The sequence below is a fragment of the Oryctolagus cuniculus genome, chromosome 15 (assembly GCF_051225735.1).
Source record: "Oryctolagus cuniculus isolate XC-2025 breed Fujian yellow rabbit chromosome 15, ASM5122573v1, whole genome shotgun sequence".
Taxonomy (NCBI): Eukaryota; Metazoa; Chordata; class Mammalia; order Lagomorpha; family Leporidae; genus Oryctolagus; species Oryctolagus cuniculus.
This window is the reverse complement of record NC_142881.1, coordinates 32,000,636-32,015,486: the sequence shown is the minus strand read 5'-3', so window position 1 is coordinate 32,015,486 and position 14,851 is coordinate 32,000,636. Positions and strand designations below refer to the sequence as shown.

Genomic DNA, 14,851 nt, shown 5'->3' with positions numbered 1-14,851 from the left:
CCCTCAGCATGTCTGACAGACCCCTGAAGGGAACGCCCTTTTCAAGTGCTGGCCACTCGAGGGCCGTGGCCTCTTGCCTCCCTGCCCTATCCACCTCTCTGCTGTGACCAGAAGGGCCAGAGGCAGCTGACATGCGGGTTTCCACTGGAGACCCCTCAGCCCTGTCCCTCTCCTTCCTCAGTGAACTTATCTAGACCATGGGTTTTGACCCTGGCTGCACATCAGGGAACATCTGAAAACACTGATTTCTGGGTGCCCAAAGAGGTTCTGATTTAATTGCATTAGTATGTGGCCAGCATTTTGTAAAAGCCCCAGATGGCCTAGTGTGTTAAATGCAGATTCTGATAACAGCAGGTCCAGGTGCACCCTGAGACCCTGACCAGCTCCCAGGAGGTGCTCAGGCTGCTGGTCTGGGGACTGTGTGTAGGACAGCACTGGCTTCAGCCTGCACTGCTTGCGGGTCAGGACTGTCGTCCAGGGCGTCTGAAAGCTGGAGGGAAGGTGTGGCACCTCCTGGGCCTCAGCTCTTCAGTTCCCTGGCCAGCCTTCCTGACTCCTCGGACCAGGTGGTGTCCACAAGAGGGAGACACTGCAGGGCCCTGGGAGGCTTATGACCGCTGGTGCAGGCTGGGGACTTGGCACCTCTGTCCTTTCTCAGAGGCAAAAGGATGGTCACTTCCATCCCCAGCTCTTGGTAGGAGAGGGTGGCCCTCATCATGTGCTCTCAAGGATCCTGTAGGAACAGGTGTTCTGCATCGGTCTATGTGGACAGGCAGTGGGCTCTTTCTAGAAGCCTGTCCTGAATCTCCCTTTCCCCCACCTCTGCAGAAAAAGAAAATCACCTGGTCCAAACCGTTGTTTTCTTTGATTTAATTAAAAACTTAAAAAATTGAGAGCCGAGCCCTACTGGTATCAGTTACCTGGTACCTATGGCCTCAGAGCTGAAGCAGTAACTTACCACAGGGTCAGAGGTGGGTGTGGAGCTGAGCAGTGACCCCGGGCAGCTAGCCTGTGGGAGGCATCTGTACAGAGGCCAGGCCGGGCCGCTCTGCAGTCCTGCAGGGAGCTCTCTTGGCTTTGGGGTAGGGGAGTTTGCTAATGGAAAGGCAGGGTTGTGTGGCTGGAGGGCATCAAGACCCTAACTCCTTTTCTTTGGGGGCAGCAATGAGGACACATTTCGGGGTAGCTCAGCCTAATAATTACGGCTTCTCTAAGATGACGCCTCTTCACCAGTATGGGAGAGCTGACTCCACCTCTACACTGGAAGCCACCTCAGCTGCTCTGGGCCCTTTCACCTTTTCTTCCTCCCTACTTTCTGAGACCCTGAGGGTTCCTGCACACAAGAAAGTGCAGCTCTTAAGACAGGAAGCCCAAGAGCCCCGGGGATCCAGGAGCCCTCCATCAAGGAGGCCATACCTGGGGCTTGTGCCGTGAAGCCACCCTCCAGCAGGGCCGGGCAGCTGGGAGTGGGGGTGGGGACAGAGGGCAAGGCACAGCTGGCTGGGGGGGACTGGAGGAGCACCCTTCAGTGAGGCTCCGCGGCCCCGTAGAAGAAGGGGTAGTAGAGGGAGCAGGGGTAGGAGAACATGAATTTGACGGCGAACTTCATCTCCTTATTCTTCTTGTCCCAGCGGTAGACGGCCATGAGCAGCAGCTGTCCGTCCACCTTGCGGCCCATGACAAGGAAGCTGCCTGCCAGGCTGTCCAGCTGTGGGCAGGGGCAGCCCGCGCCATTCTTCATGTGCAGCACCAGCCTCTTGGTGTCCTTGCGCTTCAGGGGCCCTGGCTTCAGCAGCTTCTTCTTTTTCTGGGCTCCGATCAGCTTGCGGTCCCCGTTCTCTAGCTTGATCTCCTTGATGCGCATTTTGACCACTGTGGGGAGGGGGTAGGTTGTGTGTGTGTGACTGCGCAGTGACAGGGGAGTGTGTGTGTGGTATGTTTCTGCGGTCCCAGGAATGTGAGGGAGGTGGATGAAGGCAGGGTCCAAGTCACCTTGGGGTGGCTGCTGAGAGCCTTGGATAGCCGGGGATCGGGAGCCCTGGGCTTGGAGGTGTGGAGAGCCCCTCGGCTAGTCTCTCCCTTCTTCAGGGAGAAGCCACAGAGTGACTTTGCCCACTCAGGAAAGGAAATTCTCTTAAAATCTCTTGTGTTCTCTCACACTTGCAGTATGCAGTTTCTTTCCAAACAGACCAGCAACTTAAAAGACTCCTGTGAAGTCAGGACTCCACTCTTGTCTCTTATAGATGGGGGCTAAGATACAAAACAGGGAACTGATTTGGCCAAGGTCATGCACAGGACATGGGTCCACGCATGAGCCAGGCCCTGACTAGACTTGGCTTGCTTGTCCCAGGCAGGGGGAGCAGTGGGGACAAGGGCACTGGATACTTGGTGGAGGAGCTTTGCTTCCATTTGGAGCCCTTCCCTCCCTCCTGCCATCTCCTCCACCTCTGGGCCAAGCCTGCACCCCCCAGAGACCATCCAGCCACAGGAGTTCCTCTGTGGACAGTGCCGAGGGAGTGCTGCGGGAGCCCTGGCCAGAGCGGTTTGGGAGGCTCAGGGACCGTGGCCTTGAGGGCTTCTGAAGCCGCTGAGATGTGCAGAAATGGCTACGTGAGTTTTTGGCCATCAGATTCTATAAGGGGTCTGTCAGGATTTACGGTGCTGGATGTGGGTCAAGGGAGAGGGGCTGGGGTGGCATCAGGGAATGGCCGCTGGGCCTCAACTCACCAAAGTCACTGGAACACATCTGCTCCATGAGGCCGTCGGCACTGTGCTCCATCTCACACTGCGCGCAGATCTTGGTCACTGAAGAGACAAGGCAGGGCGGGGTGGGGAAGGCGGTGAGGAGATTGGTGTCCACAGAACCATGCGGGGGCGGCTCTTCCACTGACCTCCACTTCCTCACCAAGCAGTGGGGTGACAGCACTAACACCAACACTTGCTCGCTAACCCCCGGAGACTGCAGGGACAGAGCTGCCAGGTGGGCACAGTTACTGCCCCATGACCCCAGTACTTTAACCACGATGTGCACCCAGTCCTCAGCCTGTGAAGTCGGTATTCTTCCTATTAGAGAAAAAGGGGCTGAGGTTCACAGTGGTTACCCAGGTCTGCAAAGCCAGTGAGATACTAGCTTTGGAGGCAGGACTTGTCACTCCCAGTCTAGGTCTAGGGCGGAGATGTTTGTAGGGTCCAGGTGTGTGTGTGTGTGCATGCGTGTGTGTACACGCACTTGAGTGAAGCTGGCTGGGCTGGAACTGTGGTAAATGGAGGAGTGCCTTTTCTAGCAGGTAGCTTAGTGTTCGAGGGAGCTCAGAGAAGGTGAAGGAGGGCAGAGGGAGGCCCAGGTGGGATTCTGGGCCTGGGGTTTCTGTGCCCATCAGGCTGTTAATGTCTGGGCTCAAAAACACTAGAGAAGGCACCTGGCAAGGGTCCCGGCTGGGGACTGTGACTAACCTATGACCACTGGCTCCCTCTCCCATGTATTCTCAACACTCCCAGCCCAGGAGCCCACAGGAAAGGCAGAGTGTAGGTAAGGCGCTGGCCCTCTGGAATCTCTGCCTCTCTGCTGGTAACCAACCAGGCAAGGCTTTCTGGCTCGGCGCTGCCATTTATCCTTTTGACTGGGGCTCTAGGTGCCGAGGTGGGCCTGGAGGAGTTTGGCAGGTGGCAGAGGAAGGGGCAGAGCTGTGTGGACCAGCGCAGCTAGGAGGGGCTGAGAGCAGGGAAGAGATCAAAGTAATGGGACCGGGGATACAGGTGGAGGCAGGACTCACATCTCATTGGTTCCATGAGTGGGTTTGCTTCCTGCTTTAAGGATGGCGAAAGGGAAGCTCAGAGGAGTTGGAGAAGCAGCCCACCTCAGGGGGACCTGTTAGGCCACCGCTGGGCTGGTCTACCCTTCCTTACCCTGCTAGGCAAAAGGCTTTCACGAGGGTGTTGGGGAAGAGGGTTCAGGAGTTAGGATTCCAGGTACAAAATATGAGAGTATAGCCCAGGAGCACTGAGGTCCGCTCCCCTTGGCTCCATCCCTTCCCTCCCCTCCTTCCTCTCCCAGGTCCGGGTGGTGCTTGTCTTAGTGCCCTGGAGTCCGGAAGGAAGGGACTGTTTAGCGACCCCGAGTGTTTCTGGGTTACAGAGGTGAGCCCAGGAATAGGTGGACAGCGTGGGGACACCCAGGGATTCAGCCGCTAGGGAAAGTGCACACCGTGGCCAGAGTGCTCAAACGAGCAGAGCCAGCTGGGGAGAGCCTCTGCGAACTGCTGGTGTTGTGGGGGGTCCTAGCCTGGCAGCCCATGGGGAGGCGGGAAGGCTGCAGGGAACAGTTCCTAGGGAGCAGGGCTGGGTAGGACTGCGTGCTTGCATGTGTGTGTGTGTGTGTGTGTGTGTGTGTGTGTGGAGGGGGTGGTGGGGAGGCAGATTGGGACTTATGGGGGTGCTCGCAGAGCTAAGCTGGCGGGCTTTGGGGAGCGGCCTCTGCCCAGCGTTCAGCTCGCGCCACCCAGGGCCCTAGGAGCGCGCGGGGGCGGCGACGACGGCGCTACCTGGAGGCGCGGTGGCGGGCAGGTGCCCGAACTGCACGGCGATGCAGAGGTCGTTGTCCAGGGGGAACTTGTGGCAGTGCAGCATCTCTGGCCAGGGGAAGCCATAGGCCTCCATGAGCGGCGCGCAGCCGGCGCGCACGGCCTCGCACAGCGAGCGGCACGGGTAGATGGGGCGGTCGAGGCAGACGGGCGCGAAGAGCGAGCACAGGAAGACCTGCGTGTCCGAGTGGCAGCGCTTGGCCAGCAGCGGCAGCCAGCTGCTCGCCTGCTGCTTCACCTCGGCCAGGCTCTCATGCTCCAGCAGGTTGGGCAGCCGCATGCGTTTGTAGCCCACGGTGTGGCAGAGCGGCAGGTCGGCGGGGATGTCGAGGCACTGCGGCGGCTTGGAGTAGGAGCGGCCGTGCAGCGGCTCGGCCTGCCAGCCGTAGTAGTCGTACTCCTCGCCGCTCGCCGGCGCCCCGTGCAGTGCGCCCAGAAGCAGCGCCAGCGCGGCCGCCCGCGCGCCCCCCGCCGCCACCCGCATGGTTACGCTGTCCCGGAACGCGCCCTGCAGACCCCGACGCCTGGTGCGCCGCGCCCCCAGGTGCCCCAGCGTGCGTCCCCCAGCCCCGTGCGCCTCGGCAGCTGCAGCTGAGGTTGTCTAAGTGGGTGGCAGCCGGCGCTCTGCGCTGGGCGCCCGATCCTGGCGCCTCCCACCTTGGGCTCCTGCCCTGGCCTCGCCGCTGGGCCCAGCCAATCTGAGGCCGCCCGCCCCAAGGCATGAGGCGGGGTGGGGCCTTGCGCCCCTCCCGCCCTTGCCCGAGCCCCTCGTCACTCCCCGCCCAGATGTGGCCTCACTTTGCCTTGCGCCTCTCCCTGGGGCTCCGTCGCCTCCCTCTGCTCACCCTTGCCCCTCACCTTCTCCATCCTTCCTCCTTATCTCTCTCCGCCACAGTCTCCTGTTCCTCTTCTCACGCACTTACCTCCCTCGCTTATCTCTGCCCAGGCCATTCCCTCCCGCTCTGTTTTCTCTTCCCCGACACCTTGGTTCTTTGCCCTGGTGGGAGGCTGCTGGCGGCCCACTCACCCTCGGTGTTCATGAGCTCCCTCGTGGTGCTGGGTACTGCAGCCTGGCACAGGCAGAGGCCAGGACAGCTCAGTCAGGGTCCGTGTAGTCACAGCCTCACCAACCACTGTTTCTCATGTTTGCCAGGGCTCAGTGGCTGCCAACTCTGTGCCCAGTCTGTCTAAGAACATTACAGACAGAGATTCAGAGGCTGAGGGAAGTTAATTAAGGATTAGACCCAGGTGCTCTGGTTCCAGTCGGAGCCCAGGAGCAGCCAGGAGGCGTGGGTTCCAGGTTATGGGTGTGTGTCAGAGGAGCCAGAATTTGAACTCAGTTCTTGGGCTCCTTTCTCTCCGGTCTTGGCCTTGCTGTCCACCCTTCCCATGGGAGGAACTTGACCAGGAGGCTTGGTGGGAGGGGACTGCTTGAGGGCCTGGCCTGACTGGGCCCTCCCAGCCTTGGGTGAGGGGAGTGCCCTGATGGGTGCATGTCGTGGGCCCTGCTGGCTGGGGCACTTACCTCCCCCCCACCATGTTTCCAGAGTTCTTGTCTTCCCCATGGACCCGTCCCCACAGTGGTATGAAAAGAGGAGAGGGTCTACCCCTTGATATTCAGTGAACATGTGTGGAATATCTACTATGTGCAGGGCACCTACTATGCACAAACCACAGGTGAGGGGTGGCTGGGGATATAGAGGTAAAACAGACATAGCCCTGTTCAGCTGGCCTAGTTGGGAGAAAAAGACACAAGGCAGAGCCGAGCAAACAGAAGATTCAGCGGACAGAGCCTGGGAGGCGGGGCGGGGCAGGGGGAGAGTTGGACAGGATATCTTGTGCGTCCAGGTGACAGCGAGTTGGCTCCAGGTAGAACAAACTGTGGCCTTGCCTTTCCCCTTCTCCCTCTTGCAGCCCCCAGCATGAAGAGGCTCTATGGATGACAGGCAGGTGAGGATCGGCAGGGCCGGACAGCAGGGTGTGGCGATGGTGTAAGGGCTCAGACTTTGCAGTCTGCAGTCAGAGCCAGGGTCGAACCCTCCTGCTTACTAGCTGTGTGCCCATCTGACGGGTTTCCTGGTTTGTAAAATGGAACTTCCCCAGTAGTCATCTCGAGGGAAATAAAATGAATGGGCAGAAAGTCCCCGGCACCGTGTCAACATGCCCAGGTGTGTTCATCTCCATCTCCTGTGCACACCTTGGCCCTGGGTGTGGTCTGGAGGCCCTGAGCAGCAATGATGATCTTGTGCTCCGGCTCCCTCTGGCTGCTTCTGGGTTTGGCAGGCTGTGTCCTCTAGGGGAGCTGTGGCTTTGAGCGCTGGCAGGGGTGCCGGAGCCCCGCAGGTGGTTGTGCAAGGTGCTGGCTCCTCGGGCAGCTGGTCGGCTCTGCTGTTCTTGGCACCCCAGTGCCTGACCTGGGCTGGACAGAGCCCGGCATTGTTCCTGCTGCTGCTTATGTAACAGCAGCACATGGGCTGAGGGCTGAGTCTCTACCTGGCAGCTCCAGGGATGCCAAGGCGCAATGCGGCCAGGTTGGAAGCCTGCTGGAAAGGGAGAATGGGCAGTGTTTGCCTGGCAGCTCTGTCGTGGGGAAGCCCAAGGTTCCCCACATGGGACTGCGATGGGTGTGAAGATGGATGCCCTTTAGAGGAACCAGCCCTGGGCCTGGCATCAGGAGGGCTCTCGCTGGGCGGCCGGGCAGTAACCCTGGCTGTGTGGCCACGCAGGAGACGGCTGCCCTCTGATGTGGTAGCCCTTCTTGATGAGGCTGAACTGAGCCCTCGGCAGCTGGATCAACACCTGGCGTGCGTGGCATCTGTCCATCTCGGAGTGTCCGCAGTCAGTGTAGGCTCTCATACCCCCCCAGTTGATGGAGAGGACCGGCTACCCAAAGGACTGTGTGTACTCATGGTTTGTTATGAGCAGAGTTTATGTAGAGGCCTCTCTACCTCATATAGATCCTTCTGGGGGTCCACCAGGCCAAAATTATACGTAATTCAGAGACCCACTCAGTGTAAATAGTAGACCAATGGAGTGCAGGGCCATAGAGTAAGAGAAGTGGGTGGGTAGCATTTTGGATCCTACATTACAACATTTAAGAAACTACCACATGGTAATTTTTTTGGTAATATCAAAGAGTATCCACAGTTATCTGAAAAGGCTATTAAAATTCTCCTCCTTTTTCCAACTGCATTTCTGTGTGAGGCCCCAGGTTTTTTTTTTTTTTAATGCAATTCAGCCAAAACACATATGGCAGGAGATTGAATGCAGAAGCAGATATGAGAATCCAGCTGTCTTCCATTAAGCCGGACATTAAAGAGGTTTGCAAAAATGTAACAGAGTGTCATTCTCACTAATCTATTTTTGGAAAATATTATTTTAAATAAAAATGTATGATAATATATAACAATCTTATTTTAAGTGAATTTTTTTCTCATTTTAAATTTCAAATTTGGCTAATAATTATAGACATGAACCTAAAAGCTCATCTCACTCAGTTTTTAAAAAATATGTATTTATTTTGAAAGAGCTTCACAAAGAGAGAAATCCTCCATCTACTGACTCACTCCCCAGATGGCCACAACACCCAGCGCTGGGCTAGGCCGAAGCTAGGAGCCAGGAGCCTCCGCCAGGTCTCCTGTGTGGGTGCAGGGGCCTAAACACTTGGACCATCCTCCACTGCTCTTCTCAGGCCATTAGCAGGGAGCTGGATTGGAAGTGGAGCAGCCACATGGGACACTGGCCCCTCTCAGTTTTTAAGAGTGCAAAGGGATTCTGAGACCAATATGTTTGAGAATTGTGGGTCTGTTTAAGTTATTTCTGATAGAGCTATATAAAATCTGGGCTTGTGGATTTGCCCATTTTTGCTCTAGATTTGTATACTTTGAAGCTGTGTTGTTAGGAGCATAAAGCTTTGTGGTTATTGTAACTTCTCATTAGATCACCTCTTCTGTCTGAGTGAGGTGTTCTCCTTTGTTCCTTTTAATGCTTTGGGCCTGGGGGATAATAAGCCCATGAGTGAGCATTAAAATCTGTGATGGGCTGGGCACAGGCCTGGAGGAGACCCACCCTTGTCCATATGGAGAACACAGTGAAGCAAGAAGAGTCTGGGCTTAGGAGTGAGCCCCACCTAGGGGAGATTCTGACCATTTCCCAGCTGTGTGTCCTTGGGCAGTGTCTGACGAACTGTGAACCTGTCTGTGTAGAGTATGGTCGAGAGCGTCTACTCACTGGGTCTTAGGGAAAACCGTGAGACCGGAGGCCACAGCGGGAGAATTCCCCAGCACGGCCCCTGGCATACAGCAGCTTGTGGCTGGAAGTGGAACAGCTAGCTCCAAGCCATCTGCCCTGGGCACACCGCTTCACGGGGCCCCATGGGAGGCAGTGTGGGGTAGTGGGGAGTGCACTCAGCTTGGATGCAAAAGATCTGAGTTGTGCATTTTCATTTCAATAGCAAGTGCCTCCCACATCCTGACTCTCAGTTGTCCCATCTGTGAAATGAGGAGGACCGCTGTGCCCTGTAACCTCCGCGGAGTTCTCCTTCTCTTTAGATTTATTTTTATTTATTTATTTATTTATTTATTTATTTGACAGGCAGAGTTAGACAGTGAGAGAGAGAGACAGAGAGAAAGGTCTTCCTTCCGTTGGTTCATCTCCCATATGGCTGTTATGGCTGGCGTGCTGCACCGATCTGAAGCCAGGAGCCAGGTGCTTCCTCCTGGTCTCCCATGGGGTGCAGGGCCCAAGCACTTGGGCCATCCTCCACTGCCTTCCTGGGCCACAGCAGAGAGCTGGCCTGGAAGAGGAGCAACCGGGACAGAACTGGCACCCCAACTGGGACTAGAACCCAGAGTACCGGTGCCGCAGGCGGAGGATTAGCCAAGTGAGCCGTGGCACCGGCCTATTTTATTTATTTGAAAGACAGAGTTACAGAGAAAGGTAGAGACAGAGAGAGAGGTCTTCCATCCACTGGTTCACTCCCCAGATGGCGGCCGGAGCTGCACTGATCCGCAGCCAGGAGCCAGGAGCTTCTTCTGGGTCTCCCACACGAGTACAGGGGCTCAAGGACTCGGGCCATCTTCCACTGCTTTCTCAGGCCAGAGCAGAGAGCTGGATCAGAAGAGGGAGCAGCCGGGACTAGAACCGCTGCCCGCATAGGATGCCTGTGCTTCAGGCCAGGGCTTTAACCCTCTGGGCCACAGCACCGGCCCCATGGGGTTTTCTTAAGGCCCAGTTGAGACAGTGAAAGGGAGGGAGCTTGCGGTGATGATGGAGGAGAGGCTGATATTGTGCCAGGACCGACGTGGGGCTGAGGAATGGCACAGGGTCTCGCAGTCTCTATGCTGTGCAGATCTCCTGCCAGCACAGCAGAGGCTAAGACAAAACCTTGTCATGTTGTCCCAGTCTCCTGGAATCGCCTGCCTTTTACAGTCTTAGTGGCCCCCTGCAGGGACACTGTCTTCACTGTAGCTGCTGTTGGTGCTCAGCAGAAGCCCAGGGTGAGTGGCCTGTGTCACTGATTATCAGTGTTGCCTGGGACCTGTTGTCCCCAGGTACCACCCTCTCTGTCCTCCACCGTTTTCTGTAAGAGGAAACCAAACTCAGCCGTCTGAACACCCCACCTCCAGCACTCCACTGCAGAGTCAACCTCTGTCCCTGAGGCCCCCAGCTGGGCGTGCCTCGGCTGACCCTGCCGAGCAGCCAGGCTGGGTAGTGCCAGCATTTCAGGCCTGCTCAGGACCGCTGGGCACTCTGCTGGGCAGTGGGTGCTGGCTCTGGAGAGGCTTGAACGGGGCTCGCTGGTCATGGAGCCTGGCCACTGACAGGCTTCCGGGGTTGTCCCCGATCTGATGGGGGGGGGGGGCGCTGGTGTTCTCTAGACAGGGCTGTGGGTAGAGGGAAGGCTGGGTGGTGTTCTCCTCCTCCCCCTGGGTTCCTGGCACACCCAGGCCCTAGGCAGATGCTGGTTGGCCCCTCTGGCTGGAAGCACATCAGAGAGGCAGCCAAGTGTTTTGGTTGACTATGAACTCTGGAGTCAGAACTGGGTTCTAACTTCAGCGGTGGTTCTTGAGTTCTGTTTCCTCATCTGTAAAATGGGAATATTAATAATAATAATTCCTGATAGGATTATTAGAAGGTTAGAGTTAATTTTATAGATTGGTTTGGGCAATGTACACAGTAAGACTGTCTATGTACTTGTCCGTTATTGTTATTGAACCTTAGGCTGGGCCAGGTTGAAGTCAGGTGTTTCTTCCAGGTCTCCCACGTGGTTGCAGGGCAGGGGCCTAAGCACTCGGACTATCTTCTGTGGCTTTTTCCAGGCAATTAGGAGAGAGGTGGATCAGAAGTGAAGCAACTGGGACTCGAACTGGCGCCTTTATGGGATGTCGGCATTACAGGAAGCAGCTTAGGAATCCACTATGCCCCAGTGCGGTCCCCCCCGCCCATTTCTCTTGCTTCCTGCACGCTGTCTGTCACATCGAATGTGCTCAGTAAGTCTTGTGTGAATGAAAGGATGGATAAACAAGAACTTGGTGGAGGAAATAGGAGAAGAAAGTGCTCTTTGAAGCCAGATGGGCTCAGGCTGGAGCCCAGCGCCAGTGTGGGGCTCTGCGGGGATTCTTGGGAGGTCCAAGGAAGATGAGGAGGTTCAGCGTGACTGCGTGGAGCAGGACGTCGAGTGGCATGTCAGCTGCTGTGCCTTCTGAGGCGTGGGGCCTGGTGGACAAGCCCCTGCGCTCAGCTTGGCTTCCTTTGTCTCTTGAATTCTGGTTTAGGGGCTCCTGGGGCCTGGCGTTGTGTTCCGAGCTTTCCTTACATGATCTCGCTTCGTTATCTGTGTGGCACTGTGAGGAAGATGGGGTTATCCTTATTTTACAAGGGAAAATGAAGGCTCAGAGAGGTCAGTAACTGCCCCAGAGCCACACAGCCGAGAAGCAGAACCAGGACTCCAACCCAAGTTTCCTTCTGTGGCTTGTGCTTTCCTGGCTGCATGGGGCAAGTGTCTGGGGAGAGCACCGTCCTGGTGGACACAATCCAGGTTGACCTGCAGGGGAAGAGGGCCCCAGGGGAGCAGGCCCTGCAGGGAGGTGCAAGTCACTGAAGCTGCAGCAGGTTTGGCCCAGGTTGGCCAGGCTGCTGCTCTCAGGGAGGCACGGTCGGGAGGGGAAGCCGGTGGATGGACAGTTATCGTTCATCCAGTCGTTTGTCAGCTCAGCCTGGGCCACTTCCTGGCTGCGGTGGAGAGGTGCTGTGGAGTCACCACCTTGTGGGTTGTGGGAAAAGCACTGGGTGCAGTCAGAGGTGCCTGTGCCATGAAGCTCCGTGCTGTGAGGACCAGGGCATGATACCAGGTCTCTTGCCTCAGTTTTCCCGTCTGCAAAACAGGCATGATTAGAATTTCTTTGCTGATTTTTGGGGAAGATTCAGAAAGAAGCACGTGAAGGTGCTTGTGATCACTATTATGTGAGTGTTCCCGGCGTCCGTGCAATCATAGGGCGTGGACAGCCTGGCTGTGGTGATGGGGGGTCCTGGGGACCCAGATCCGTAAAATGCTGCAGCTAAGAGCCCTGTTCTGCTGGACCCTGACCAGCAGGGGTTGCGAAGGCAGCACTGAAGATAAGCTGCTCTCCACGTTTCCACAAATCAACACAAAATAGCTGGTTTTCTTGGAAGGACAAGCGTGGATTTCTTTGCCTTTGGCTGGAATTACATGCTCTCCGGACAGAACTCGTTCTCTGTCTGAGCAGCAGTTGATTGGCAGTCCGTGAGGCGGGGACAGGGGAAGTGATTGGCCCAGGCAGGGAACACCAGGTCAGAGAGGCCTCAGGGAACTCTGTGCTCTGGGTGCAGGAGAGGAAGTCAGGAACTCCTGGGAGGACCGTGGGGTCAGGGCTGTAGAGGGGAAGCCCGGGTCAGGAGTGTCAGGGGTGGAGGCCGGCTCTCGGGGGAATCCTGGACCCACAATGGCCTCATTAAGGAGAAGGCGGAGCTGGGCAGGGCCATAGCTAGTGGGGGAGAGGACACGGTTGACTGAGCCTCTTCTCCCGGACCCCAGCCAATGGAGCAATTGTCCTCTGCTGGGAGGAAGCTGGGGCCCCGCTGGGAATGGCTGGACGCCTGCCCTAGGGCCACCAAGGCAGTCCTGGCCTTGTCTGGTCCCAAAACAGCTCCTCTGTGCTGCCAGGCTCCAGCAGGGCTCCCTGGTCCTGCTCTTGCTGCTGGCAGCACAGGGGGTGGGTGCCAACAAGAGGCTCTCTGAAAGGGGCCCCCACTGCCCCTCAGACTGCTCCTGGGAGATGTGGACCCTGTTTGGGTTTGTCTCTGTGCCCTAGGCTCAGGTCACCCTGCTCTGTGGCCAGTTACTTGGCTGCCTTGAGTCTCAACTACTTCACTTGTCAAATGAGAGTGTGGAGTTAGAAGTTTCTTTCTGCTGGCTGGATGGCTGCCCACCTGTGTGGGGCATGGGCTTGGTCATCAGGACTGTGGAGGCTGGCACTGGCAGGCGGTGGGCAGGTGCAGGGGATGCTAACTTCTGAGATGTCCATCACAGCCTGCAGGACCAAGGGTCCTACCCTGAGGCCCATGGAGCACCCATTTAGAAGCGCGGAAGGATCAGTGCTTTTCGCTATGGTTGTTTTATTTATTTATTCTTTAAAAGATTTATTTATTTATTTGAGAGGGAGAAACAGAGGGAGATCTTCCATCTGCTGGTTTACTCCCCAAATGGCTGCAGCAGCCAGAGTTGGGCCAGGCTGAAGCTAGGAACCTGGAAATTCTTCTGGGTCTCCCACATAGGTGGCAGGGACCCAAACACTTGGTCCATCTTCCACTGCTTTCCCAGGCACATACGTAGGGAGCTGGATCAGAAGTGGGGCGGTGTCCTGCTCACTGGCCTCCATCAGGCTGAGAGCTTTTCCCCTCTGGAAGCTCCACACAAGCCAGAATTCCCTCCTCCATCTGATTCTCTGTCCCGCTCTGCCTGGGGTGGTCAGTTGGGTTCCTGTCTGTCTTATGTACCCTACCACCCGCCCAGGCATGGGTTCCTAGTGTTAGTAGTATTTGTGTCTAGGTCCTGTACTAATTGCTTTATCATCTCATTTAAACCTCTCATGGGGCAGATGTTTGGCTTATGGTTAAGAAGTCACTCCAGGGCCGACACCGAAGCTCATTTGGCTAATCCTCCGTCTGCGGCGCTGGCATCCCATATGGGCGCCGGATTCTAGTCCTGGCTGCTCTCCTCCAGTCCAGCTCTCTTCTGTGGCCTGGGAAAGCAGTGGAGGATGGCCCAAGTGCTTGGGCCCTGCACCCGCATGGGAGACCAGGAGGAAGCACCTGGCTCCTGGCTTTGGATCGGTGCAGTGCCGGCCGTAGCAGCCATTTGGGGGTGTGAACCAATGGAAGGAAGACCTTTCTCTCTGTCTCTCTCTCTCACTGTCTAACTCTATCTTTCAAATTAAAAAAAAAAAAAGAAGAAGAAGAAGAAGAAGTCACTCAGCCGCATCCCGTATCAGAGTACCTGGGTTCAAGTCCAGGCTCCACTCCCAGGTCCGGTTTCCTGCTACTGCACACTCTGGGAGGTAGCAATGATGGCTCAGGCTCAAGTGGTAGGGTTCCTGCCACCCACGCGGGAGATGTGAATTGAGTTCCCAGTTCCTGCTTTGGCCCTGGCCCTGCCAAGGCTGTTGTGGGCATTTGGGGAGTAAACCAGCAGGTGGAAACTCTGTTTCTCTCTCTGCCTTTCAAACAAAAACACCTCTGGCCCATGCTGGGAGGTAGGTGTTGCTGTTTTTGTTGTCCTCTGTTTGCAGGTGAGAAATCAGAGGTGACTGAGGAGCTTGGCCATGGTCACACAGTGGGGAGTCTCCCAGGTGGGTTCTTCCACCACACACGGAGTCCAGGGCAGCCAGCCCTTGCTCTGCTCTGTCAGGGTGTCCATAGCCACCCTCCAGGGAGGGTAGGATGGTGCTGTTAGTAGTAGTATACATGAGAGTTTGTATATTTTTTAAAACATGTATTTATTTATTTGATTGGCTCCCCAAATAGCTACAATGGCTGGGGATGGGCCAGGCTGAAGCCAGGAGCCAGGAGCTTCATCTAGTCTCCCACATGGGTGGCAGGGTCCAAACACTTGGGCCACCTTCCACTGCTTTCTCAGGCACGTTAGCAGGGAGCTCGATAAGTGGAGCAGCTGGGGTTCCAACTGGCACCCATATGGGATGCCAGCGCTGCAGGTGGTGGCTTTACCATGGTGTCACAGCGCTGGCCCTGAG

The 14,851-nt window shown here is 56.5% G+C and overlaps 1 protein-coding gene across 1 annotated transcript; it reads right to left on the bottom strand.

The window, feature by feature from the left end:
- Positions 1–855: 855 nt before the first annotated feature.
- Positions 856–5,271, bottom strand: SFRP5 (secreted frizzled related protein 5). The gene is made up of 3 exons (XM_002718609.6): positions 4,542–5,271; positions 2,728–2,805; positions 856–1,872 (listed from the first exon to the last, which is right to left on the bottom strand). The coding sequence occupies exons 1-3, from the start codon at positions 5,062–5,064 to the stop codon at positions 1,526–1,528; spliced, it is 948 nt and encodes a 315-aa protein (XP_002718655.2). The 5' UTR covers positions 5,065–5,271; the 3' UTR covers positions 856–1,525.
- Between the last annotated feature and the right edge of the window lie 9,580 nt (positions 5,272–14,851).